This window comes from Lupinus angustifolius, chromosome LG04 (genome assembly GCF_001865875.1).
Source record: "Lupinus angustifolius cultivar Tanjil chromosome LG04, LupAngTanjil_v1.0, whole genome shotgun sequence".
Classification (NCBI taxonomy): domain Eukaryota; kingdom Viridiplantae; phylum Streptophyta; class Magnoliopsida; order Fabales; family Fabaceae; genus Lupinus; species Lupinus angustifolius.
Window position 1 is genome coordinate 12,587,616 of NC_032012.1, and position 25,547 is coordinate 12,613,162.

Genomic DNA, 25,547 nt, shown 5'->3' on the forward strand with positions numbered 1-25,547 from the left:
ATAATTTTCTATTTGACATTTAGACTGGGAGTACAAGTCTACCATTAATAGATTTTTATAAACTTATGATCTTAATTATTGGTTTGCCATTTGACTAAAATGATATATAATATTAATTTTTTTAAGCTTGTACATTTTTATGCTATTTTTTTAAATTTTAATGTAATGTTATATATAATTTTAAAGATACAATAATGACATAAGGTTATTATTTTTAATTTTGTATTATGCGGCAAGAAAGTCCCTGTCCATATTTAAGAGAGATATATATGATACTCCAATGATAATAACTAAGGACCTTCTGTTACACATTCACAAAATGTTAATTTTTAATTTTATGATTTTTCCTTATTAAATGAAGGGGCAATAATACTAATATAATTAGTTTAAGAATTTAAAATCTATGCAAAGTTTTTTACACTATGAGCACATCATCCACCATTAATTTGTATTACTTTTGTTTAAGAGAGTCAATGATAATGATGATTAATAAATTAATGATAGATGATTTATTGATATTGTAAAAAACAGTTATACTGTCGGTGTATACATATTAAATCTTTAGTTTAAAATCAAATACATATCAGGTAGAACATCAACGTCGAAACCAATTCTCAAAACGCCTAACGCTACCATCCAATTCATTCAAACCAATATTCACATCAAATCTCTATTCCATTTCTCTCTCAATTAGCTCCAGGTTAGTTCTATTCTTCATGGTTAATTAAATTAATCAAATTCCATTGTTTGATTCAACAAAATCAGCTTTTTGTTTTGATCTCAAATATTGCATTTTTATTTAGCTTCTTCATCTAGGGATGCAAAACCTGATATTAGCTCAAATGGGTCTTTATATCATTCATTTCATTTCAAATTAATGGTTTTTTTTATTAGGTCATAACCTTTATTTGATTAAGGATTGTGGCACTTTTGGGTCTTAAATTTAATGGTATGTTATTATTTTTTTGATAACAATTTCAATTTCAACACAAATTGTGAAGATTTATAGTATCTCTTTGCTTTTTCAGAAGTTTGTGTTGTAGTTTTTTTGAATATAATTTGGGCAATATTTAGTGATTTCCTGTGGAACTTTTTTGATTTAATCTAAATCTAAGATCTCTGTGTGAAGGTAATCTAGTTCGTGCATTCGCTGTGTTATGTTGTTCGATTTGGTGACAAGTGATGATATTTAGCCACACTTGGCTGGATAGATTTGTGTTGGATTTTTTACATGGGTATAATGCGATATATAGAAGGAAATGGTACAGAGTGAATTGGATTCAGAGAGGTTTCACTTTACAGAGATTGATGATGTCGAACGTGGAAGCCTAGTCCGTGGCATTCGTAGAGAACTTTCATTTTCACGTTGGTGTGATGATGATGATGATGGAAGGGTTAATTTTGATCAACAATTAGGTAATGAAGATGCTAGTCTAGAAGAAGATTCTGAATTTGAGTTACCTTTTCCTCAAAAGAGTGAGTTGCAAAGCAGACCTTTAGACAGAGAGCGATTATTTCACCTAAAATTTCAACAAAGGACTATGCAAATGAATGGTACTGGTACCATGGATGTCGATTCTATTAATCGGAGAGGTAATGGATCTCAAAAGTATGTGCCTTTTGATGTTGAAAACAAGTCTGAAATGGGAACGACTGGTGACCCCAACGTATATGTGGGTGGTGATGGATCTTTGGGGAAAGGCTCCCAAAATCCTATTTTTGTAGCCGATATCTTGAAGACATTGTTTCTTGTACTAATGTGGTACACTTTCAGTCTATTTTTGACCTTGTAAGTTCCTTATATACACTTTTGGTCAGTTATAGCAAAGATATGCTCTATTTTTATTTTTGATACAAATTCTTTTCCTGTTATGTCATTCTAAACTGTTTTGAACAGGTTTAATAAAAGTCTGTTAGGAGATCACATGGGAAAGTTCCCTGCTCCTTTTTTGATGAACACTGTACACTTTGTAATGCAAGCTGTTTTATCGAAACTTATCACCTGGTTTTGGTCTCATAAATTTGATACTAATGTTGTCATGTCTTGGAAGGATTACTTTTTGAGAGGTAAGTTTAAACTTCTTCTACATCATTCTTTATATTCCAACTGTTCCCTCCTTTTTATGTTAATTCGGCATGCCATGTTGTAAGTTCTGAATACATTTTGGCTTATAATTTTTCGCCATTTACTGTTATTGATGCAGAATTTTTACATCATTTATATTTAGAGTGTTTTAGGTTTAAAATATTTTGTATTTCTTTGTGGTTATAGCTCTTTCTAAATTAGAATTTTTTTTCTTATTGTTTCTTTTATTTACTTACCAAAATTCTAGAGTCACACTTAAAAAGAAGATTCTAGAGTTACTGTGATCCAAAACAAGTTAGACTTTTTGGCTTAGAATAGAGACTGAGGCAACATATTAGGCTCTCATCATTGTAGGTCGTATGGTTCTTTGATATCATTAGACATATCTGCTCAACAAATTACCCATTGCTTTTTTAAAATAAAGATTTTCTTGAAAAGCATAGAAGTTATGAACTATCCAAGTCATTCTTTCCTTTCAAGAGGTTTCCAGCCATTCTGTGTTTCAATGTGTTCTTGGTTTAGAACACTCTATTTTCAAATATATTTCCCATTATCACATTATCATCTATATTGCTATCTGTCTTTCCCAATAATCTTGTTTCTATACATCTTTTATCTTAACATCTTTCCTAAGAATAGTAGTGCTAGTGTGCTACACAGCTAGAAAAAATCTGGGCTGACATTGCTCATTCCTTGGGATGGAGGATTTCTATGTTTGTGAGCAAAAAGTAAGCGCAGAATGATGATTCTATTTCATGCCTAATGCCTCATTCCTTAGAACAAGGAATGGATTACATAGTCAGTTCCTCCCTACTCCCTAGTGACGTGGGATTGGGATTCCATGACCCATGTAATGGGATTTAGTTTTGCCCCCTGCATATCCACATTATTTTTTTTAAAAAGAAAGCTATTACCCTTATTATATTTAAGCCACTCAAATCTCATTAGCAATATAAGGTTCTATCACTAAAATGTTTAATTAAAATGCAATATGTTTATTGTCTGCATTTTACCTATATTTCAAACGACAATTTATACCATTTCTTTGTCACAAATAAAACAATGTTTTCTATTTCTATTACTGACAATATATTTTGTTGTCAAGTTATAAAAAATAAACTTGACCATCAATCTCAAGAATATACTTGGTACTAAATATATAAGATCAAGATCAACTTTGATTTTAATTGAAATATTTCCATAATAGAAAAATATTTTCATTTTCTTATGAGGAGCATTAACTCATTTAGATCAACTTTGATTTTATTCCCCGTTGATTCTATATACCAGACAACAAAGCCACCAAACTGGAGACTGGGAGTGGTCATTCCATCCCATTCTGTTCCAACTCACTTCTTTCCATCCTTATGACATTCTCATTCTGTGGAATCACCATTCGATGTACCAAATGAGATAAAACTTGTCAAATTCAGGGGTTGTAGTTGAAAGAGACTATGTGGTTGGCCACTCATCCATTCATGAGTCAATAACAATGACAACTCATTCAGGCTCTTCTTCTATCAAAAACAAGTTCTAGCTGTCTAGTATTTTCCCTTTCTAGTTTCAACTTTCAATCACTTAACAGTTTAAGCTTAGACATTTAAAAAGATTTTCCTCCCTTTTTAATCCATCCAAAGAATATTTTTTTGGGTTACATGTAAGGTTTTTTTATTTGTTGGAACTCCGACCATTGTCAGGCATGATTAAACATGCCTCTTATTCTGTTATTTCTACTGTTTTCCTGTCTTGTTTATCTTCCACTCTGAAGCACGCTTTTTACTAATTTCTCACCATTTTTATAGTAACTTTTCTATCAACTAATGCCACAGATGGACTTTGCCTTTCACAGTTGTACCAACTGCTCTTGGAACAGCAATGGATGTTAACTTGAGCAATGCATCCCTAGTTTTCATCTCAGTGACATTTGCTACAATGGTTGGTGATGTTCTTTTATTTTCATTTCAAATGTGACAATGATAATTTAAATTATTTTCATTTATAATATCACATCAGAATCAGATGTTTCCACATTTTTGTGGAAGTAGCTATCCTCTTTCTCTTTATTTACCTTTCCTTTTCTCTTGCAGTGCAAATCTGCTGCTCCTATTTTTCTCCTTCTATTTGCTTTTGCTTTCAGGTGAATTTCTTTGTCAATTAGTCTTTGTAACCATTCTAATTATGTAATTCTTGTGATTCCTTGAGATAAACGTTAAACATTTAACAAGCTGTATCACTGTGATAATTTGTGTAGTCCTACTTCATAGAAAACATATTATAAGTGCTGTATAACTCAGAAGGCATTATCTACGTGTAATCATTATGCACACCACTAGTTATTTATTCTGCAAGCAGGTATAATTCATTAAGGTAGCGTGTAATCAATTAAAGTTTGAAATTGTTTGATTTAGTTTAGAAATCAAATTTTGCATTTGGAAATCATTAAAATTGTAATTGATTTTATTTTCTTTTATTATTTAACACTTTTACCCTTATAAGAGGTGGTCAGGTAGTTACTTTGGTTAAAATAGCCTATTTATTTCAATAAAATCAAATAAATCCAAGCAAATCCTATCGAACTTGATGGAATTAAGAATGAAATTGTATAAATCAAATCCCGAGAAATTACACTCAGCTGACCTATACTCTAGCTTGTGTTTGTTACAAGGTCTAAGAAGAGGAAAACAAGTGCACACAAACACCTCGAATGAAGTATAATTAGGAGAGATGCCAAATAGTAAAAAAATGAGGAGACCTTTGTTTAAAGATGAGGAAGGTAGCCGATTTGTAAGGTAAACAGAAGTTGTAAAAGCATGTTTCCATAAGGACATCGGTAAGCAGGCATGAACTAGTAGATCAAGTTCAGTTTCATGCTTTGGTGCAAGAATTGTAGAAAGCATGTAACTCTTCCCATAGTTGCCATGAATAGGTGCAACCAACAAATGTAGGTTCTAGCGATTCAGAAATGGAGTTCAGTAGCCATGTGAAAACCGTTTGATCTTGCTCTTCCCAGCTAAGGAAGTCAGGATTAACACATTGTTAATCCAATCCAGATCACTAAGAAAAGGTGGAGGCGCACAAAACGAAGAGCTCTATTGGACTTCATAACAGCCAATATAAATTGGCTCCGTATGAGTGAGCGGAGGAGACACCACCTTAAGAGGAGTAGCGTAAGAGTGAATGGAGGAATTTCAGCTTTGTATTCAGAAGTGTAAGAGAGAGCAGAGGAGACACCACCTTAAAAGTAGCAGCAATAGTAACATGCAGTGGGGAATTGGGAACAAGAGGATCAGCATCAGAGGCGCTAGCCATAGAGGCGATCATACCATGTAAAAGTGATAAACTGAAGAATAAAAAAAACCCAGAGAGAAAGGGAGAAATGCCGTAACTGTATTTTCTGTCTCTTAATCACTGAAACGATTACAAGAGTTAGATATATATAGATGCAGCTAACAGCTGTTAGCATAGCTGCCACTTCACCTTCTAACTAAAAGTTAACAGATTAGCTCTAAGGCTAACTGTTCTATTTATTAAAAGCCTAACTATTTTCTCTTCTCTAATATGGCATGTAATTGGGAGAAAGAGTGGCATATGAAGCCTGCCAATCTGGGTCACAGCACTAATTGACCGTATGTCACATTTTCACTTGATGCCATGAGACTCATGTTGCTGTTATAGTGGCTTCTTGTTTCCAGAATTGCATTCCTTATGTTTGTTCAACCATAATCAATTTGTCCATTGTTGCTTTGTCAATGATCATAATTTATGTAAGCATTATGTCGTCGTTTGATCCATGTAGTCGACCCCACTTAGTGAGATTAAGGTTTGGTTGTTGTTTCTTTCAATTGATATTTTGTTATTCAATAACCTGTCATTTTCTGTGCTTCTTTATATTTTTTGTTCTCAAATGATCACATGTTCAGTGGATGAAGATTAATTTGATGTGTTTGTATGTGTATCCTCATTACCTGATTTCTGCATTTAATCGTGCAACTATTCTGTTGAAGGTTGGAGACACCAAGCTTTAAACTATCAGGCATCATTTTCATCATCTCCATTGGGATATTACTAACAGGTATCAATGTCTTCCTGCATTTCACAGTAGTAATTTATCATTTCAACATGAATTGATCTGTATCTAGGAATTTCAGAACATATAACTCTCATGGGCTCATGGCGGACTGGTTAAGTGTAGAAAGTGAGAGGATTGTAATCAGGAAATATTTATTATGGATGTTTCTATCTTAACATGCCATGTTAAATATATTTCCAAACTTTTGTGTGAAAGGTTGTATTTCAATTCTATAATGGAATAGCCTCTAGAAAGAAGTTACTTTGAAAAAATAATTAACTAAGCAGTTATCAGATCAGCTTTTGGAATAACCAGCAAGTTCTTCCTCACATTCTCTATCAACTATGAGTAGTTTTTTTCCGATTGAATGTTTCAGAACAGTGGTAGATTGGTGAAACATTCTCGGAGTATATTGTTTATGTTCTTTTCCCATGGCTCTGTTGTTCCTTAATTTTAAATTGATACATGTTAAGGACATTATGCAAGCTTTAAGGATTTATATAACAATTTGAGAAATGAAACTTTCGGTCTGGGATTCTGTATTGGTGTATTGCAGTTGCAAAAGAGACAGAGTTTGAATTTTGGGGATTCACACTCGTTATGCTCGCTGCTGTTATGTCTGGGTTTCGCTGGTGTATGACTCAGATCCTTTTGCAGGTATTGTATTTGCATTTTCCTTTATATATCTACATCTACTGGTCTATCTACACACACAGACTCACCTTTTTTTCTCCTCTAAATAACTAATCATTGTTGCTTTATTTTTCTGGGTTGGAACCTGATTTTCTTTCCCTTCATGCATGTTGAACTGAAAACCAAATTGAAAGAAAGAAGCCTATGGTAAGTACCTTGCACAACTCCATGTAAATACTTTTATGTAATATTTATATGACTTATTGGATTAACAGTCTCGCTTAATTAAAATAATAACTATTTTTTCATTTATCTATTTATTTATGACCCTGTTAGTCAATTAATCAATAATTTTGAAATAAGTTTGTGCCAGTTTAAGTTTTTTAATTGATAACAATATCATTCTGCCCTTTGGGGAGAAACAGATGTACTTTTCACTTTTCAGTAACTAGATTGTCTACATTTGTTGTTTCAGAAGATGGCATATTATGCCTACGCATTTAAGATATATTTAAGTTCGTAGAAAGACTAGTTACCCGATATTTACCTAAAAACCAATTACCAGATATTTAAGAGGTTAATTTTACATTGTTTAGTTGGATTCTCTTTGCTGGAAAGTTGATGGATGAACATTAAACAGTGCCAATGGTGACTTCACTGTCAGGGAGGGAGAATAGCTTTGCTAGTGTTGAACTTACTGCCCTCTCCAATCTCCATTAGTTATTTCCTCATGTCATCAACATAATATTATGTACACTGCTTAACAGATTTATAAATCAAATTGCTTTTGCTTGATGAAAAAGGACAGCATTTTTTCCTGGCAGGTGGACCTCACTTATAAATCTTGGAAATATGTAGTAAATCAACTAAATAAGATGAAGTATATTGTCCTGGTTGCAACTAAATAGTAAAACATGCTTTTTGAGGATGATATTGTTCTGGTTGGAGAATCGAGATAGGACTTAAATGGGAAAATAGAAATGTGGAGCAAAGTTTTAGAAGGACATGACTTTCGTATAAGATGAAGTATATGGGACCCATAAAGTTATTTGGGATTGATGTTAGATGGTAAAATGTCAGCAAGTATATGGGACCCATAAAAGAAAGAAGATTTTGAAGAAAAAGTTTCTTAATAGAAATCTTTATTTGTAATGTACTTTTGTTGAATTACAAAGTACAAAACATATCCCTATTTATAGCAGAGGCAAAACAAACTAAACGAGAAGCAAAGGGAGGTGACGCGAACAAGTCACCCCCTCTAACTAACTGAGTCAGTTACTGCAATAACCAGTAACTGAACCAAAGCTACTAACTGTTTGAGATAGTTGTTCAAACAGTTAGAGCTTTAACTAATTCCCTCTTAACAAGTTAATTGAAACAGAGTTTCAATTTAACACTTGTTCTCTAATAGATACACTAGACAAGATAGGATTAAGGATGCATTAGGGAGAAAGTTGGGATGGCTCCTATTATAGAAAAAATAGTAGAGTAGCGTCTTAGATGGTTTGGGCATGCATGGAGGAGATCATAGAAACCTCCATAAGGAGAGTATATTAAATGAAAGTTAGTCTAATTTCTATTGGCGAAACAACTAGTAAAAATTTAAAGATCAATGCTTTCTTAATGGACATGATCTATGATAGAACATTATAACATCACTCGATCCATGTAGTCGACCCCACCTAGTTAGACTAAGACTTGGTTTTTGTTGTTTGGAACATTTAAGTTTAAGGTTATTGATTATCAAATTGGGGTACTGGTAGTAAATTAGAAGGTCTATTTTACAAATCGTGAGTCAAATCATATCATGAATCGATTCATGATCAATAATTGAACATACTAAACTAATTCACAACATAAGCATATATGATACTCATAAGTCATAACAGTAAATAAGATAGATTACCAAAAACACAAGAAAAAGCACAATTCAAGTCATAAGACTCATCATATTCTAAAATAATTCATAATATTAAAATAACACAACTTCAACTCTTAAAGTCATAAGCCTTATAAAAGTAGCAAAATAAAACCAGTGACAGAAAAATAATGTCCTAATTCCTATTCCATAATGTATAATCTATATGGGCGACACTTTCACAATGACTCCATCTAATATCAACTACTTTTATTTTCATTTGTAAGAACAATCTTGACTACCAGCAACTAAAAGCACCAAAGCTAAAGGAATCACTGCTTTCTGATTTGCAACCATTCTCTGCCATTTCCGGTTACTCTCACCAGTCTCTGGCCATTCTGGTGACACCTACCAATTTCCGGCCACCCACCTTACTCTGCTTTTCCCTCACTTCTGTACAACCACTCATCTCAACTTCTCAACCTTGCTTCTATTAAGGATTAAACTTCAATAATTATTATGTTGTAGATAGTGATTCCTTAACTTTATTTAGTTTTAATACGTAGATTATTGCTTGGAGCCTTAGAGGTTTAAACTTATTTTGATTATTAAGTATCGATGAATGTGTCTTTACTTCTGATTTGAATGTTTGACATTGACTATGAATTTTAATTTCATTATGGATGTCTCTTTAGTTTACATTTTTGATCGTTTAGTGGTCATCCCACAATCCTGCTATAGCATTTTTGGGGCCGGACACTATCTGCGATTGACTACCTAGGTCTGAGGAAGGGTTGTAGCACCCACTTTGTGGCTCTATAGTCTATAGGTGGCAGCCTTCCCTTGCATTTGCAAGAGGCTGATTCCTTGACTGAAACCTCTGATCTTGTTGTCACATAGCAACAACTCCAACCGTTGCGCCGAGGCTATCCTAGAACCTCCCCGTGATCTTTTGATATGAGGATTTAATGAAAAGAGAAGACAAATACAGCAATGGAGGATCATGGTTCCTTCTAAAAGCCCTGAAATCAAGGATAAAAAAGAAAATAATAATCAGCTCAATATAGCTTATAACACTCCATCTCCAAGCTTTTGATATTGGATTTGGATTTCTGAAATTTTAGAGGGCGATTTATTGTTTGAACTTTGAAGGCTTAGTGTTAGTGAGGCTAACTCTGTAAATTGCCATATTCCACTGTTTCTCCCTTTTTGAATTCTCTTTCTATCTTCCCCCGAGCTTATAGTTAGTCCACATTCAGTTCCCATTTATAATTTTAGAAGTGATGTTATTGCAAAAAATTTATAAACGTTTCAAATGATTTCAGGACTGAAAAATCCACTTACCTTGATGAGCTATGTATCACCAATAATGGCAGTGGTAACTGCACTTCTTTCGCTTGCATTAGATCCATGGGACGAATTCCGAGAAAACAAGTATTTTGATAATTTACAGCATTTAACTCGAAGTTGCTTGCTGATGCTTTTTGGTGGGACACTTGCCTTTCTTATGGTATGAGTACATGTCCCCTTTAAAATGTGTATGTATTATTCTGGCCATCTTTCCCTGCCCCCAATGCACAGATAGGTGTTTAACATTTTTATAGTTATTTAATGCTTGGCATGCGTCTCTTTTGACTTGTCTTATACCGGTTTTTGTTTGTTTACAGTCATATTAGTTAATTAGTTTAAATAATAGCTCCTTAAACTTTGTAAAGAAATTCAAATAGGCCATTGAACTTTAAAATTTGTACATGGGTCCCTAAATTTATAAAAAATGTAATCGAGTCTCTATCGCACATCTCTATTTTCATATAGAGATCCATCCACTCATACATTAGTTGTCCCTGATCTTTCTGTTACAATTCAAATGTCACACTTTGTGGAATAGTTCAAATAGGTGTCTATACTTTTTGTGATCCCTAACGTTGATATGTATAAGGGACTCAAGTACTCGATTACAAATTTTTATAGATTTGGAGATCCAGTGCCAAACGTTTAGAGTTCAAGGACCTATTTGAATTTCCCCAAAATGTTCAGTGACCTAAAGATTAAATTAACCCACTTAATTTTAGTCTTTGTTCTTCCCAACATTTGGATCTTTTTCTTGTTCCAGGTACTAACAGAATATGTTCTGGTCTCAGTAACTAGTGCTGTCACTGTGACAATAGCAGGGGTTGTCAAGGAGGCTGTCACCATATTGGTATTGATTTATGTTTTTTGATTATTTCCATTTGTTGATATAATATCCAGTTGCTTCCCCCTTATTATTTGATTATATATTTCTAGACAACATAGTTCAACATTTGTTGTATGATTCTATGTAGATTACTTTGTTCTAGCATATGCTCTCACTTACCGATAGTATCTGCATCTTAGTTCTACTACTGTGTTGTGATTTTGGGTATTGTGTATCAATTCAAAAGGCTCTGTTTAGCATTAAAACTCATGCTGAACAGAGCCTGTTGCTGCTGATAGTATGAATTTTCCAAGCGATTGTTGATTTTCAAATCCTGCCTGTAAATGTTTACAGCATATCCTGAGATAACCAGCAGACAATGTGGATCTTTAGTGTGATATCTCATCATTTTATTATGCTATCTTGTAGTGTTTCTCGAGAAACCAGCAGTATTTTAAAGATTTCTAAGCGTGGCCCAGCGCATGAGGCTCCTACCTAGTGGGTTTGGGAAGGGTAGATGTATGCAGCCTTACCCCGCCAGCGGAGAGGCTGCTTACTATTGCGCCAAGCTCACCCTCTATCTTATAAAGATTTGTAGAGAAATTAAATAATGAGTTTAAATTTGATCAGCCGTTTGTGTAAAACTTTAATGTAAAGCCAATCATATATTGCATTATCATTAAGAGTTTGACCTCTCAACTTGTTAAATAGTCATTCGCTTTAAGAATGTGACAATACATGATCGGATGACATGCATTATTCTGCTCATATAACTGTTTTTGTATTTATTATATCTTGTGTGAGGGTTGCAGATTGTACAACTACTTGAACTTAATCTTATGGTTTCATGCTGTTTGTGTGTAGGTTGCAGTATTGTACTTTCACGATGAATTTACTTGGTTGAAAGGATTTGGTCTGTTCACTATTATGATTGGGGTCGGTTTATTTAATTGGTACAAGTAAGTCAGCAGCAGACATATATTTCAAGCATCATTCTCCAATTTATGGTCATTCTTTTCTGACCATGCAATTTATGCTCTGATACTTGCTATTCTTTAAATTGGTATTGTCGGATTTTCTGGTTTTAATGTTTTCAGCCACACCAGGGGGATAAAAGGGAAGCCAAGTGCATAAGGTTCCTACCTAGTGGGACCTAGGGAGGGTATCCCTTAAAATTTTGATTTAGAAGCTTTGGGCATAAGGGAGAAATATGTTTTTGCATTATACCATGTTTCGAGTTGATTTGTTAGTATCATGCTGCTTCATTTATTGCAAGAGGGAGTTGTCATTTATGGCTTTGCATGGGTTTTATGCTAGTGGTTTTAAGGGGGGCTTACTCTGCATTTTCTTTTTGCTGTAAAAAACTTGTAGAGATACTTTGTTGTTTATCAAAGCTATACTGATCTAACTCAGATATAGTAGTACTACCTTTCAATTTAATGCTAGTAAAAAAGTTAATTTTTATTCTTTACCATTTTTAGATACCAGAAGCTTCAGAAGGGACATGTCGGTGACAATGAGCATCTTGCAACAGATTCGGCAGCCAAATATGTTATTCTTGAGGAGATGGATGAACATGATGATGTTATCTGAAACACTAAGAATTAAATAATTCAAATCCTAAGTAAGTCTTTTTTCTTGGATGCCAGCTAAATTATGCAAATCAATGATTTATACATCTACAAATGCATTGATATATTTTGGCTACTCTTCTGTTCATCCAGTGGTAGCAGATGCTACATTTTATTAAAATCCTTTGAACTACAACCTTGGTTCTTGTATTGAGATATAGAAAAAATGAAGGCTTTAAATCATGAAAATCAAAGTTTCAATTACAACAAATTGCTTGTTTTTTCATTGGCAATGAAATATGCAAATCATTGTAGATATGGAGCATTGATCTATTTTTAAGATTGAAATGTTGAGAAGTTACACTCACCTTCCCTGATATTTAGCTTAATTACATTCAAGACCTCTCTTATCTTAGAAATTACATCAACTTCCCTTGAGATTTGTTATTCTTTCACCAACTAGGTGATGATTGAAATTATGCTGACCTATCCTTAGGTTAGTAAGTGTAGTAGCTTTTGAACAAAGAGGGTTGCAAGATGTGATTAAGTCAAACTTCATTAGCGCTCATGTAATTTTCTCAACTGTTTATATGTTACTTAGTTTCTATGGGTATACTTTGAGGCTACAAATATTTTGCATTATTATCGCATTAAACATAGTTTATGTGTATATTCATGTGTATGATCTATACTAAAAAGGTCAATAATTATATGAATGATAAATGTTCACCTTTACACTATTAGTGAGTGACAGTGTATGAGTTTTATACACTGTCACTGTACCATCTACCATTCTTATCTAATTATCATTGACTTTTAAAAAAATAATCCAAATAAATGATGAATGATGACAGTGTATAGATATTATACTCTTTCTATATCTTCAATTATTTGAAAATGTTGCTTGTCCTTAATGTCATTACAATTATTACTCAGTTTATTGAACTTTGTTTCCATGAATTATATGTATTTATATTGAAGATCAAAGGATGTTATCTCCCAGCAACTTGCCTGTTGGCCAGGGTCATCTCATCTTCTCAGTAGTCTCATGTTTATGTTCTCAGTTGGAGTTCTGATGTCAAAGTTGTTGGAGTTTTTTTGGAGTGAAGTAAACAAAATTTCAAGATATATTGCCAATCTTTCTTTTTCTTATTCTGTCAGAATATGTGCTTTCAGTTGCAAATTTTGGCATTTTTGGGAGTTCAAAATAAATATGTTGTAAATTACAACAGGTTTTAAAAGTTCAGTTTTCTTCTTTTTTATTTTCTAGTATCGGATGGAATTTTATTTCTGATCATTTTACCATTATTTTGCTTGTACGTTTTAATTATATATATATATACAAGCTATCATTTTTACTTCAAAAGTAATACAAGGGGAAGTTGAATTACATTTTCCAACTTCCATTGATAATTAAAACTTTGGATAGATTAAAAATGATTTAAACTTTAGTTTGAAAAATTAAGACTGTTGGCTCGTCTATTTTTTCTGCACAATAGTTTTGTATAAGGAAAATATTTGCTATCATATTGTAAAAAATTCAGATTAGAAAGCATGTATAAAAGTTTAAGTAAAATGAGTTACAAGATTGAAGATTTAACACAAATTTTATAATGATTCATCCAAGCCCAATTTCTTTGTAGCACTAAGATTTTATTATAATCCAACATTGATTATATTAACAAGTATTTTTTTCGTACCTTTAGGCTTAATAACTTGAATATTGTTTGCAAACCTAGCTTTCTTAAGCTCATGTTAAAAAGAGTGTCTTATTTGTAAGTCTTTCGATCATACTCAAATTGAAATAAATATGAAAGTTATGATTGTGAATAACAAATGATTGAATATAAATCACTAATTTAATTAAATGCTATTTAATAGAAAATCAATGGAATGTTCGAAATAAATGTGAAATTTGAATGAGTTTGAATTTTTTCCTCTTGTTCTCTTGTGTTGTACGTCCCGTTCTTTAATATTAAGACTATTTATAAAATGAGATATTTAATGTACTTGTTACGATAGTTATTGAAGCTTTGTTGAAATATTTTGAAATTAAAATTTGTTGCTATTTATTTTATCTTCAGCTGGAGTTTCTCTTGTCATTCTACAATGTCATTAATGTTCTATAGCTTTTCTATGTGCTAAGATACTTTGAATGAGTAGAGTCTAAGTTGGGTGAACCTAATGATATATTTCACATATTAGAGTATGAACATAATAATGCATATGAGATTTTCATCCATAGCATGATTTAGATGCATTTAACATTCATACATAATTTTGATGCATTAGTACTTATATCATTTTCAAAATCATGCATCATGCATCAATCACTCATGTTAGAGGTTCATAGAAAATTAACTAAGTCTTTTCAGAAAACCGTTAATCAATTAAGGTTAAAGTTAATCGATTAAATCTTTGCAAATGAGAAACTCATTAATCAATTAAGTCAGTTTCTATTTTGGAATCTTAGACAATTTAAAGAAACGTTAATCGATTAAGTAGTTACATAATCGATTGTACCCAACAGAAAACAATTTGAAACTGAATGGTATTTCACCATCCTTTCCCATTGGAAAAAACAACTTGACATACATGAACTTGATGCAAGATTGATACACGAATTTTCAAGAGTGTTTTTCTGAAAAGAGTGATAAACTTTTATGTGAAAAGAGAGTTTTGTAAATATTTGAAGGAGCTTGAGTTTTCAAACATTCGAAGTTTTCAAAGATTTTCCTTTTGTGTCTTATAATCATTCATATTCATCTATGAGATTCTGAGATTCATCAAAAAGTAGTTAGTTCTGAATTTTAGTGTATGATTAGTACATCATAGATGCAAGGAACTTTGTATACGTTTTACTGAATGATTTTTAAATTTGTCTCTATGGGGTGTGAGGCATCACCTTGGAAGAAGAGAGAAATTTAGGAGAAATTCTAGCCCGAGGTCAAGGTCCAAGAAGAGGTCTCTTTGGCTATACTAGGTTAGAAGTAGTGTAGATCCATTAGAAGCTAGGTCCAAGAGAATTATTGGTGGAAGAAGTGTTTGTATAAACATTTGATTTCTTGTTAGTAAAACAAATATCCCAAGATCAGAAGGGGATGACTGAATATAGATTGCAGTGGTTGGCAATCGAACCAGGAAAAATTGATCGTGTTATCTTCTCTTTTTCCCTACACTTTTACTTTCATGCAATTATCGTATTTCACTATATTTGATTACTTTCATATATAGGTTATTGCATAAGTGAATTTGCATGATTAATCGCTTTCATTTAAATATTTAAGTGCATATTAGATCATATTAATCACTACTTTCTTGTTGTGAATGCAAGCATGCAAGAACATGATTTTGATGAAGACAAAACTTAAAGACTATGGACAAGGGCAAATCAACTACAACAAAAATGAAGACTCATATTCAAGCTTCAAGAAAAGATCATGAAGGCTAGAGTCATCTTTTTATTTTTAGGTCCTCAGATGCTTTAAATGGGAAGAGTCTAAGTTGGGTGAACCTTATGATAAATCTCACATAATTAGAGTATGAGTATAATGCATAAGAGATTTTCATACTAAATATGATTTAGGTGCATTTAGCATGCATAAATGACTTTGATGCATTAATACTTATATCATTTTCAAAATCATGTACCATGCATCAATCATTAATGTTAGAGGTTCATGCAAAATTAACTATTTCTTTTCATAAAAAACGTTAATCAATTAAGACATTGTTTAATCGATTAAATCTTTGCACATGAGAAATCCGTTAATCGATTAAGGACATGCTTAATCGATTAAGTCAGTTTCTATTTTGGAATCTTAGACATTTAAAAAACTTTAGTCGTTTAAGTGCATATTTAATCGATTATCCCCAATAGAACAATTTGAAACTGAATGGTATTTTACCATCCTTTCCCATGGGCAAAAAGAACAAGAAACATTTATACACTTAGAAAAACTAGATGCAAAATTGATATACATTTTTCAAGAGAGGTTTTCTAAAAAGAATAAAAGAAACTTTCATTTGAAAAGAGAGCTTTATGTTTCGTTGAAAGAGTTTATTTTCAAAAATTTAGTGTTTTCAAATATTTTCCTTTTATGACTCATAATCATTCATATTCATATATGAGATCGTGAAATTCATCAAAGAGTAGGTTTGTACTGAATATTGGTGAATGATTAGCACATTGTAGTTCTATTCTGAATATTAGTGTATGATTAGCACATTATGGTCAATTTGTAAATTTGTCTCTTTGGGGTGTAAAGTATCACAACCTTGGAGGAAGACAAAAATTTAGGAGGAAGACAAAAATTTAGGAGAAATCCTAGGATGCGGTCCAGGTCCAAGAAGAGGTCTCATTGGGTATACTTGTTGGTTAACAAAGGCTCTATCTTCACCTAGAGGGGGAGGGGTGAATAGGTGGTTCAAATTATAATTAAACTCGTTTCAAAGTGCAAAAGATAACCTCAAAAATTACTATTTTTAACTGATTAAATGAAGATTTAATCAATTAACACAAATATGAACTTAATCGATTATATAAGAGTTAATCGATTAATCTAATTGTTTTCTTGAAAATCTTTTGGTTCTTGATGTAGTAAGAAAGCATTGATTAAACTAATATAATATGCTCTTAAATTGATTAAAAAAAGTGATTAATAGAGCAGATTCACTTATGCAATGATCACTAAATGAATGCTATCAAATAATCTGAAAATGCGATAATTGCAATTAAGTAAAAGAGAATGACAAAAGAGAAGATGACACAACCGATTTATCTTGGTTCGATTGCTAATCCATAGGCAATCTATATCTAGGGCTTCCCTTTTGATCTTGGGAGATTTGCTTCACTAGAAGAAATCACATGTTTATACAAGACACTTCTTCACCAATACTTCACGGCTCACACCCTCAAAGAGAAAAATTTACAAACTGACCGTAAAAATTGTGTACAACTTTCTAATACACCTTCAATGTGCTAAACATACGCTAACAATTCAGAATACTACCTTTTGATAAATCTCATACCAGAGATGAAAAATGAATGAATAAGATTCACAAAAGGAAATAGATATAAAAATAAACTCTTTTCAAAGATACTAAAAAAATCTCACTTTTTCATATGATTTTTTTTTCTCTTTTCAGAAATCACTCTTGAAAAATGTGTAACAACTTTGCATCAAGTTTCTGTAAGTGTAAAAATATATTGTTCTTGTTTTTCTAGGTTGCTTTGCATATGGGAAAAGATGATAAAATACCATTCAATTTCAAAATTTTCTATTTGGGATAATCGATTAAATTATCACTTAATCAATTAACATTTCTTTAAAACATCCAAGATTCCAAAACAGAAATATGTCCTTAATCGACTAACGGGTTTCCCACTTACAAAGACTTAATCGATTAAACAAACTCTTAATTTAATCTTTTATTTAAGATTAGGATAAATTATTTAAGATTAGGATAGTCACAACATAGTTTAATCTTTTATATAAATTATTTGTTTTTTATTTAAGATTAGGATAAATATTAAACCTATAAGTCATACTTAATTTTAAATCTCTATGATTTGAACTTTATCAAGAATTAATGTTTTAAATGCGGCTGAAATCTTCATTCATTCAATTGACACTTTTTATTTTAATGATTTTCAATATATTTGAAAAAATAATTTAATGTAGTGAGTCAATTATTCATTGATATTTATTCCTAATTTTTGTAGATATACACTCTATTGAATTAACATAAATTGTTTTTTCATAATATTCATGTACCTTTAGTATAAATTATAAATAGTTAATAAAATATTTATCTTTTCAAACCAACCACCACCAACTTGCTGACGGCGCTTCTATTCTGACCACCGTAAAGTACCTGAACTCATCGACCACCACAAACTGCGGCCCCAAATGTCCTCCCCACAACCGCTACTTGGCTCACTGGCCACCACGATCACCACACTTCAGTTGCAGACTGGGTAAAAACCAACTTACTCCTCATTCATTACTTGCACCCTGTTTTCAATTTTTCATGAAACCGTCATTGGTGTCAATCTGTTCCTTCTGTTTTTTCACTTTCCTTTTATCAAGTTTTGCGAGTTGGGTTTTGAAAGTGCGGAGAGTCGGAAAAGATACTTGTGAGAGAACTCCAAAACTTGCGAGTCATAAACTACACTTGTAAGGTTACTCTAAAGTTTTTGCTTTCACTTTCTTTCCCTCCAAAACTGAACTCACAAACAAACACAAGGTTCTATTTGCAATTTGGGTTTCGGAGAGAAGGGAAGAACGAGAAATTCATTCACAATCATTCTTCTGGTAGGACAAATGCTAGGAAGACAATATTTTCACATGAAATTCGCCCAATGAATAGTGCATTGAAGAGAGTGTCTAAAATAATACATTGTTAGCATTTGCATTGCTCATATGTCTAGATGATACTATTTGATTAACTTATATAATCATTGAGATGCTACTATCTTTACATCACCAATTCTAACTATTTCTTTGTTTCTTTCTTGATGTAGCATCAATTTTTTCTGCTAATAGCTTTGTGTTCTGTGAGATATAAGGTTTTATATTCAGGATTTTTGTTTTTCTGAGAGGGATTTGTTTGTTAGCTTTGCTGAGAGTAAGTTGTCAGAAGTTCTCTAGAGGGAAAAAAGAATAGGGTTAAAAGATTTCTTACAATGCTTGTAATATATTTTATTAAGAGAGAGAATAATACAAAAGCTAGAGGGTATTCTGAATAACTAAAACAGCAACCAAAAATACAAGGAGAAACAATATGTAACACAACAAAAATGCAAAAAGCATGCAAAATGATCTGTGGATGTAAAAATCCCAGCTAAGACACGGTTAATTTATGATGGAAAATTTGTTTGAAGTGATATGTTATCAATATCTTGTGTAGCATTGAATTAAGTTAAGAATGAATCCATAGCTCCTATACTTAATGCTTTCTCAGCTATAGTTGTATTTCGTTGATCCTTATCCCATCACATTTTGCTGGCCTCTTTAAAGGTTAGGCCGATCAACCTCTGTAGTGTAGAGGCTTGTTAGGCTATTTAAATGTGGGCTTGGCCTATTTGAAGGGCTTATTGTAAATTATACCTTTATACAGGTTTTCAGTTCAGGCCAAACTTTTAAAACGCATAGGTCAGTCTCTTTAAAATTGGCTTATGTCAGGTAAATAGGTCTAGTTCAAGCCTTGAATTTGGGAAACAGGTCAAACCTGTTTAAGCCTTGGCCTTTCTTGGCCTTGCTTATTTCGACCCCTATTCACTTTTTCGCAAGTTCCAATCACACTTGACTTTTGCACCATAACTTGTTGGAGTTCTATGTGAATGCTTTATTTTGGTGGGTTTCTTTTGATGAAGAGCGGTTGTGATAATGAGAATGCAATGTTAAATGATGATTCTGAAGTGCTTGATGATGTGTTGGTCACTTGGTTGTCACTTTTGTTTTATACAGTTCTTTGTATGCATTTTTTAAAAACTTGGTAGTTCAAAAAAGAATGCACAAATCATGTTTTTTTTCTTCGTTATTTTTAGTAGTAATTTTTGCAGTTCGATTCAAATTGTAGGGACCCAATCGGTACTGAAATTGATACAATTGAAGCAAGGATAACATCTATGCTTACCTTGCTCCAATCTGAGTGTGGCGTTCTACAAAGAATGGTATACAAGAACAAGAACCAGCATCGGCGCTGTTTCTATTTCCAGCGTCTTTTGAAGGTTATATACATTTCGGCATTCAACAATATGAAATTCCATTAGTGTTAGAAAGTTGTGAAAGTTTTTCCTTTCCCCTCTTAATATACAGATTTTAAGAGTAATGGCATGAAAAATTAAATGGAACATGCATATTTACATTTGGGTTTACATGTATTCAATGTGTATTTATGTCTTGTGTGGTACGGTAATCGGCAGGTGAGGAGGGATTTAAGGCTTCTGCAATCGGCAAATGTAGAGGAGCTTGTAACATCATGTGTCCTTGTTATCAAAGGAGATAGACCAAAACAGAAGCTTCATCTTTTAGAGAGGTAGGTTTATCATATTACTTGCAATTTTTTTAAGATTTCCATATATATACACACACATACATACAAACTACAATGTATCAATTTAACTATAAAAACAATGATAGCTGACATGGTAATGTGAGTATTTAAAGTATGTTCGGTATCTGTACTGTACAGCTACTATTTAAAACAATTCTTCTCTTACCACTGTTTCAACAAAAGTATCAGTATGCCTTAAGGATCAAAAGAAAAGGAAAAGTAACTGGTTTGTCTAAGCTGAGTAATAAGTTTTATTTTTAAATAGCTCCAATTTTGTTTGCACTTTCTGTGTTTCAATCATATATGTGCAAGACAGAAAAAGAAAATCGAAAAAAGGATGGCTCAGTACACGAGACTCACACCTAGTAGGATATGGAAAACCATTAAATTTTCATTTTAATTTTTACATGATCTCATGAAAATGGTAAATGTGAGAATAAGTCAAGATCCATTTATAATAACAAGAAATCCTCCCCCTATGAGCTAGCTTTTGGGGTGGAGTGAGACTCAACTATTTCAACATAGTATCAGAGCCAACTCCAATTTTGGACCATCCATAGATGTTCATTCCTGCAATATTCCATGCTTCAGATGGACCATTTCTGAGCATGAGAGTGTGTTACAGTATTTAAGTTCTATATTGGTTGGCTAAAGATTGAAGTATGTAAACATGGATGTGGCAACAACAATCAAGTCTTTTGCCAGTTGCCACTACGTGGGTCAACTACATTGATCAAACGGCACCATGATATTCCATCATAACTCATGTGTATAGGCAAACCATTTACATCTAAATCCTGTGAGAGAGGCTTCACTCTCTTGCATAGCTGAACTGCCATGTTGCACTCATGCTCCTTTCTTGCCTATGGATTTCCCATTGGCTTTTGAAATATTTTTATGTTAAAATTTCTTCATAGTATCTGTCGATATTATAGGCCCTGTCTTGTAGATTATAATATTGTTCTACTCACTGCTTCATGACAGCTTAAAAAGGAGAAAATGCAATAGTGGAAAACATAACTTTATGGAGCGTCTTTTAGGAGTTGCACACTTGCTAACAGAGGTGAAATTGCAGATCAACATTTTTCCGGGTTTCTCTTTCCGTTTCTTTACTGCCTTTTTAAATTAAGGTCATTGTGTATCTAGTAGAGACTCTACTGTGACTTCTCGTTAGCTGCTTCCTCTTCCCATGCTTATAGTAGTATGAGGCTTTCGTACAAATTTATTTATTCTAAAAAGGGAATTTTTCCCTTGTGCATCTTCATATATTTACCATTGCATTGCTTGGTTCTTCTGGAATCTGATCTGCTGTATAAATTTGTGCTCTTTTTTCTCATGCAGATGGTTGAACCAATACTGAAGGCTGCAACGTATCCTTCTACTGTATCATGTGGTTTATATTTTAATGGTTGCTCATTTATAATATATGCTCATGATCTCTTTAATTGGCCATAACATAACTAAGGACCGAGGCATATAAAGCTTTCTCATTTACTTCATACCATAGCTACACCAGCTGGTAATGCCAAATGAGGTTTACTCGTTTATATTGATATTTTGCCTGTAGCGTTTCTTTGGTTGATATAGAATATCTTCAAACTTGAATCTTTTAGTTGTCAACCATGACATATCCCAATGTTCTTTCCTTGGTTATGTTGATTTTGAAGTTTTAAGCTTCTGTAAGTGGTTTCCAGATTTTGGTCAGCTATAATTATCTAGTGGTCTTTCGATCTTTTGTCCTTGAACCATGGTTTTGCTTTATACTTTGGAAATATAAAAATACTTTAGTAGATTGTAGGAGTTATCTGTCAAGATTGTATCATTGAAGTTCTTTCCTTCACTATTTTATAGTGAAATGTCTGTATTGTTTGCTCGGACATTTTTCATGGGATTTTCTGTGACACTTATGGCTTTGCTTGCACGTCTTCGAGTTTTGGTTCAACAAGTAAGTCACTGTTTCCATACTATGATTTAATGATGGTTGTATTGTGAATATGGAAGTTGTGCATGTGGAAATACGATTCAGAGGTTATTTTTAAATTCATATTATCGGTTTTTCTACTATGTGCCCCAGGGCACATTTTTAATAACTAAAAAAAGCCAGTTTTCATGGGAAAACTAAATACATCACTTCTCAAAATCATAAATGCACCACTTCCCGGTGAATGCTTGCCTTTTTTGGTGCTAAAAGTGTGCCTTGGGCACACATTAGAAAACACCCTTGTAATTAACTAACAAAACGAAAGTGATATTATTAGGCTGGCATTGGGTAATGTAAATACAGAGAATTTTTTGTATTTATGACAGATTATATTCTTTGTATTTGTCTTGATTGCAATAAGATGCTACTGATTTAGTTAATTGAACTTTTTCTTCTTCCTTGTGCAGATATTACTTGATGTTGTTTCATTGTTCAACATGGTTTCATTTCTCTCTAAAAAGAAGCAATCAATAAAAATAACTCGTGACGGAGTTGAGGTAGTTTGTACTACTAAATTCTATGGTTCATACTTAGACATGGGTATGTGGAGAAAATACTGTTCTGCATGCTAATCTATTCTTTTACCATCTTTTCGATATATGCTACCGATGCAGGTTGTTAGAGAATTCTACCCTGTTAGCGAGGATTTCGTTGTATTGGAATGTGTTTGGAAAGTAGATAAGTTTATATTACTTGAGAGGAAGTCTAAGAGAGAGAATGAAAGTCAAGGTGAGGACTATGCTGTTCATTTTCACTTTTTCCTCTTTGTTTTTATATTTCATTTTTGGTGAATAGTGCATTTTCAGGCAATAATTATATGTTTCATAACATGTCTTGTTCATATAACTCCTATTCCATAGCTTCTATAGGTCTGTTAAGTTCAGTTGGGAGATGATATTCTGTTCTTTAATTATTACTGTAGTAATGGGAACTCAGACATGTGACTTCAATTAAACGCTGATATAAAACATTTTTTTAAACCTACTTTGATCTTGTCATCTTTGGTTGTATTATAATATAGGAAGGTATCTTAGAATATTTGAAATTATATTATAAAGAATATCTAGATTATACTTAGATATTGAGAAAATATATCATATTATCATTATTATATTTACATTTGTTTAGAGTATCTTAGAATATCTCTCTGATCTCTCAGTATTGAGATTATTTTATTCTATCTTTTATGATTTGTTTCCTTATTTAATTAGGAATATAATAATAATATAAATATGGTTAATATTATGTTTTTGAATCACATCGTATGAAATCATCATTCACAATATTATCGATACAATTTATTATTTTAAGCATTCATTTTAATCAACAATGTTATATTTTCACTTTTGGTTACTTGAGTTCTTTTGATTAGGCTTCAAAATTGTTATCTCAATGGTCAACTACTTTTGCAAATGGTGTGCATGCTTTAAATAAAATATAAAAGGGCTGCTCATTGCATAAGGCTCCCACCTAGCGAGATCTTGAGAGAGCAGATGTATACAATCTTACTCCATAAGCAGAGAGCCTGTCTCCGAGCTTAGGCCACATTCTATATTTTAAGTTAGCATTTATCACTTTTTTAGCTTGCATCCACCACCTTGTATATTTCAAGTTAACTTGCAAAAATTTTGTACCATTAATTTTAATCAAGGCTCTATAAATTATGTCTCTTCTTGTCCAGATAACCAGCTTGTCACAGAAAATGTTGAAGCAGATGCTGCTACAAAAGAAGATCCCTCTAATGTCGAAGATATGAACAGTTGAACACTGATTTGTTGACTAGCATGATGCAGATTGATAAGGTCAAGGATGCAGTATATAATGAGGAAGGATGAGAAAGTGAAGGTAACCTAAAGTCCTTTTTCAAGGAATCTCCATTATCACAGTCTTCTACCATTGTAAACGTCATTCTAGTTCAACAAAGGCGGCGTTTGTCTCCATCAAGAATCCTGAATCAGCGCCACAAAGTGTGAAAACTGAAAAGTGCTGATGTATTTCATGGAAAATGAAAGTAATAATCAAACAAAGGATGACATGGGGTTCACTTGCTTGTTTACTTACTGATATAGATGCATAGTCTTTTCTAAACAATGATTTTTCTAAATTGCAAGTAAATTGGAAATGTCTCATGTATTCTGCTGCATTAGGCTATTATGGTTAAATTTACAATGGTAACTTATTATTTTTCGGTCCATTTACGAGTTAGGTTTGGAGGGAAAAGAGAAACTTCAGAAACGTGAACACTTGATTCAATATTGAAAGTATGCAATGCAAGTGAGTTACTCCTTTAGGAACTGATTTTTAGTGAACTGGGAAAAGGGTATGCTTGGATTGTGAAGACATGATTTTTTGAGTTCAAATTTTTTATATTGTGTTTCATATGATATATATAGACATATATATATATATATATATATATATATATATGTATATGTATCATGTATGGATGTCATAAACTTCAACATAAAAGTTATTTGGCATCGCCATTGGAACTATATTTCTTGGAATGCATGCAAAATCAATTGTGAAGTTTTTTTTGTAAAATTGAAGACATTTAACATCTGTTAGGGGAATATAACATTTGTTGGGCGAATACAAATTATCCTATTAACTTTTGATCCTTTGACAAACCTTGTAGTTCTAATTTGACAACTATCCACGACATTATTCCTGTGCAATTTATTCAGCCAACCATTGAATTACTATGCACATTGGTTTTCTAACCATTAGCTTAGGATAATGGATAACAAACCAAGGGGATAAGGTCATTTTTGGAAAACATAAAAGGTAGATTCTTCATAATTAAATATATAAGTAAATTATATCGACACCCCTGAGTTTTATTGAAATTATACAAACCGCCTCTCCATTTTTTGCACTTACAAAAACCCCTTGATTTTTATACATACATTACATTTACTGCCCCTCTGTGAGAAATAAGTGTGATTTTTTTAACAAAATGGGTAATAAGTTAATTAAGTTAAACAAAATATGGGATATAGTGAAAATAAGTATAACTATCATACGAATCAATACATTTTTATTATTTTTTGTTCATTAAAATATAGTATTAGAGTGATTTGAACAATATTTCTTTAGAATTATTGATGCA

The 25,547-nt window shown here is 32.4% G+C and overlaps 1 protein-coding gene and 1 pseudogene across 4 annotated transcripts; both read left to right on the forward strand.

Annotated features, from left to right (window-relative positions):
* On the forward strand, positions 570–13,683 carry LOC109345901 (probable sugar phosphate/phosphate translocator At1g06470). Of its 4 annotated transcripts, XM_019585166.1 has the most exons (14): positions 570–700; positions 1,130–1,789; positions 1,898–2,067; positions 3,936–4,021; positions 4,174–4,223; positions 6,091–6,158; positions 6,712–6,812; positions 6,983–6,995; positions 9,972–10,156; positions 10,760–10,846; positions 11,687–11,781; positions 12,304–12,446; positions 12,487–12,498; positions 13,372–13,683. In XM_019585166.1, exons 2-12 carry the CDS (start codon positions 1,260–1,262, stop codon positions 12,413–12,415), a joined length of 1,497 nt encoding a protein of 498 aa, XP_019440711.1. In that variant the 5' UTR covers positions 570–700; positions 1,130–1,259; the 3' UTR covers positions 12,416–12,446; positions 12,487–12,498; positions 13,372–13,683. The 4 variants fall into 4 exon arrangements, with proteins under 4 accessions (XP_019440711.1, XP_019440709.1, XP_019440710.1 ...); XM_019585164.1 differs by lacking the exon at positions 12,487–12,498 and having other exon boundaries at positions 13,375–13,683; XM_019585165.1 differs by lacking the exon at positions 12,487–12,498 and having other exon boundaries at positions 13,458–13,683.
* LOC109344635 lies at positions 18,214–24,645 on the forward strand (annotated as a pseudogene).

Bases quoted from the DNA above. Each gene is read 5' to 3' on its own strand.
- LOC109345901 (XM_019585166.1), top strand. From the start codon at position 1,260: ATGGTACAGAGTGAATTGGATTCAGAGAGGTTTCACTTTACAGAGATT. The intron at 10,157-10,759 runs GTATGAGTACAT...TTCTTGTTCCAG, and splicing joins GGACACTTGCCTTTCTTATG to GTACTAACAGAATATGTTCT. The intron at 11,782-12,303 runs GTAAGTCAGCAG...TACCATTTTTAG, and splicing joins GGTTTATTTAATTGGTACAA to ATACCAGAAGCTTCAGAAGG.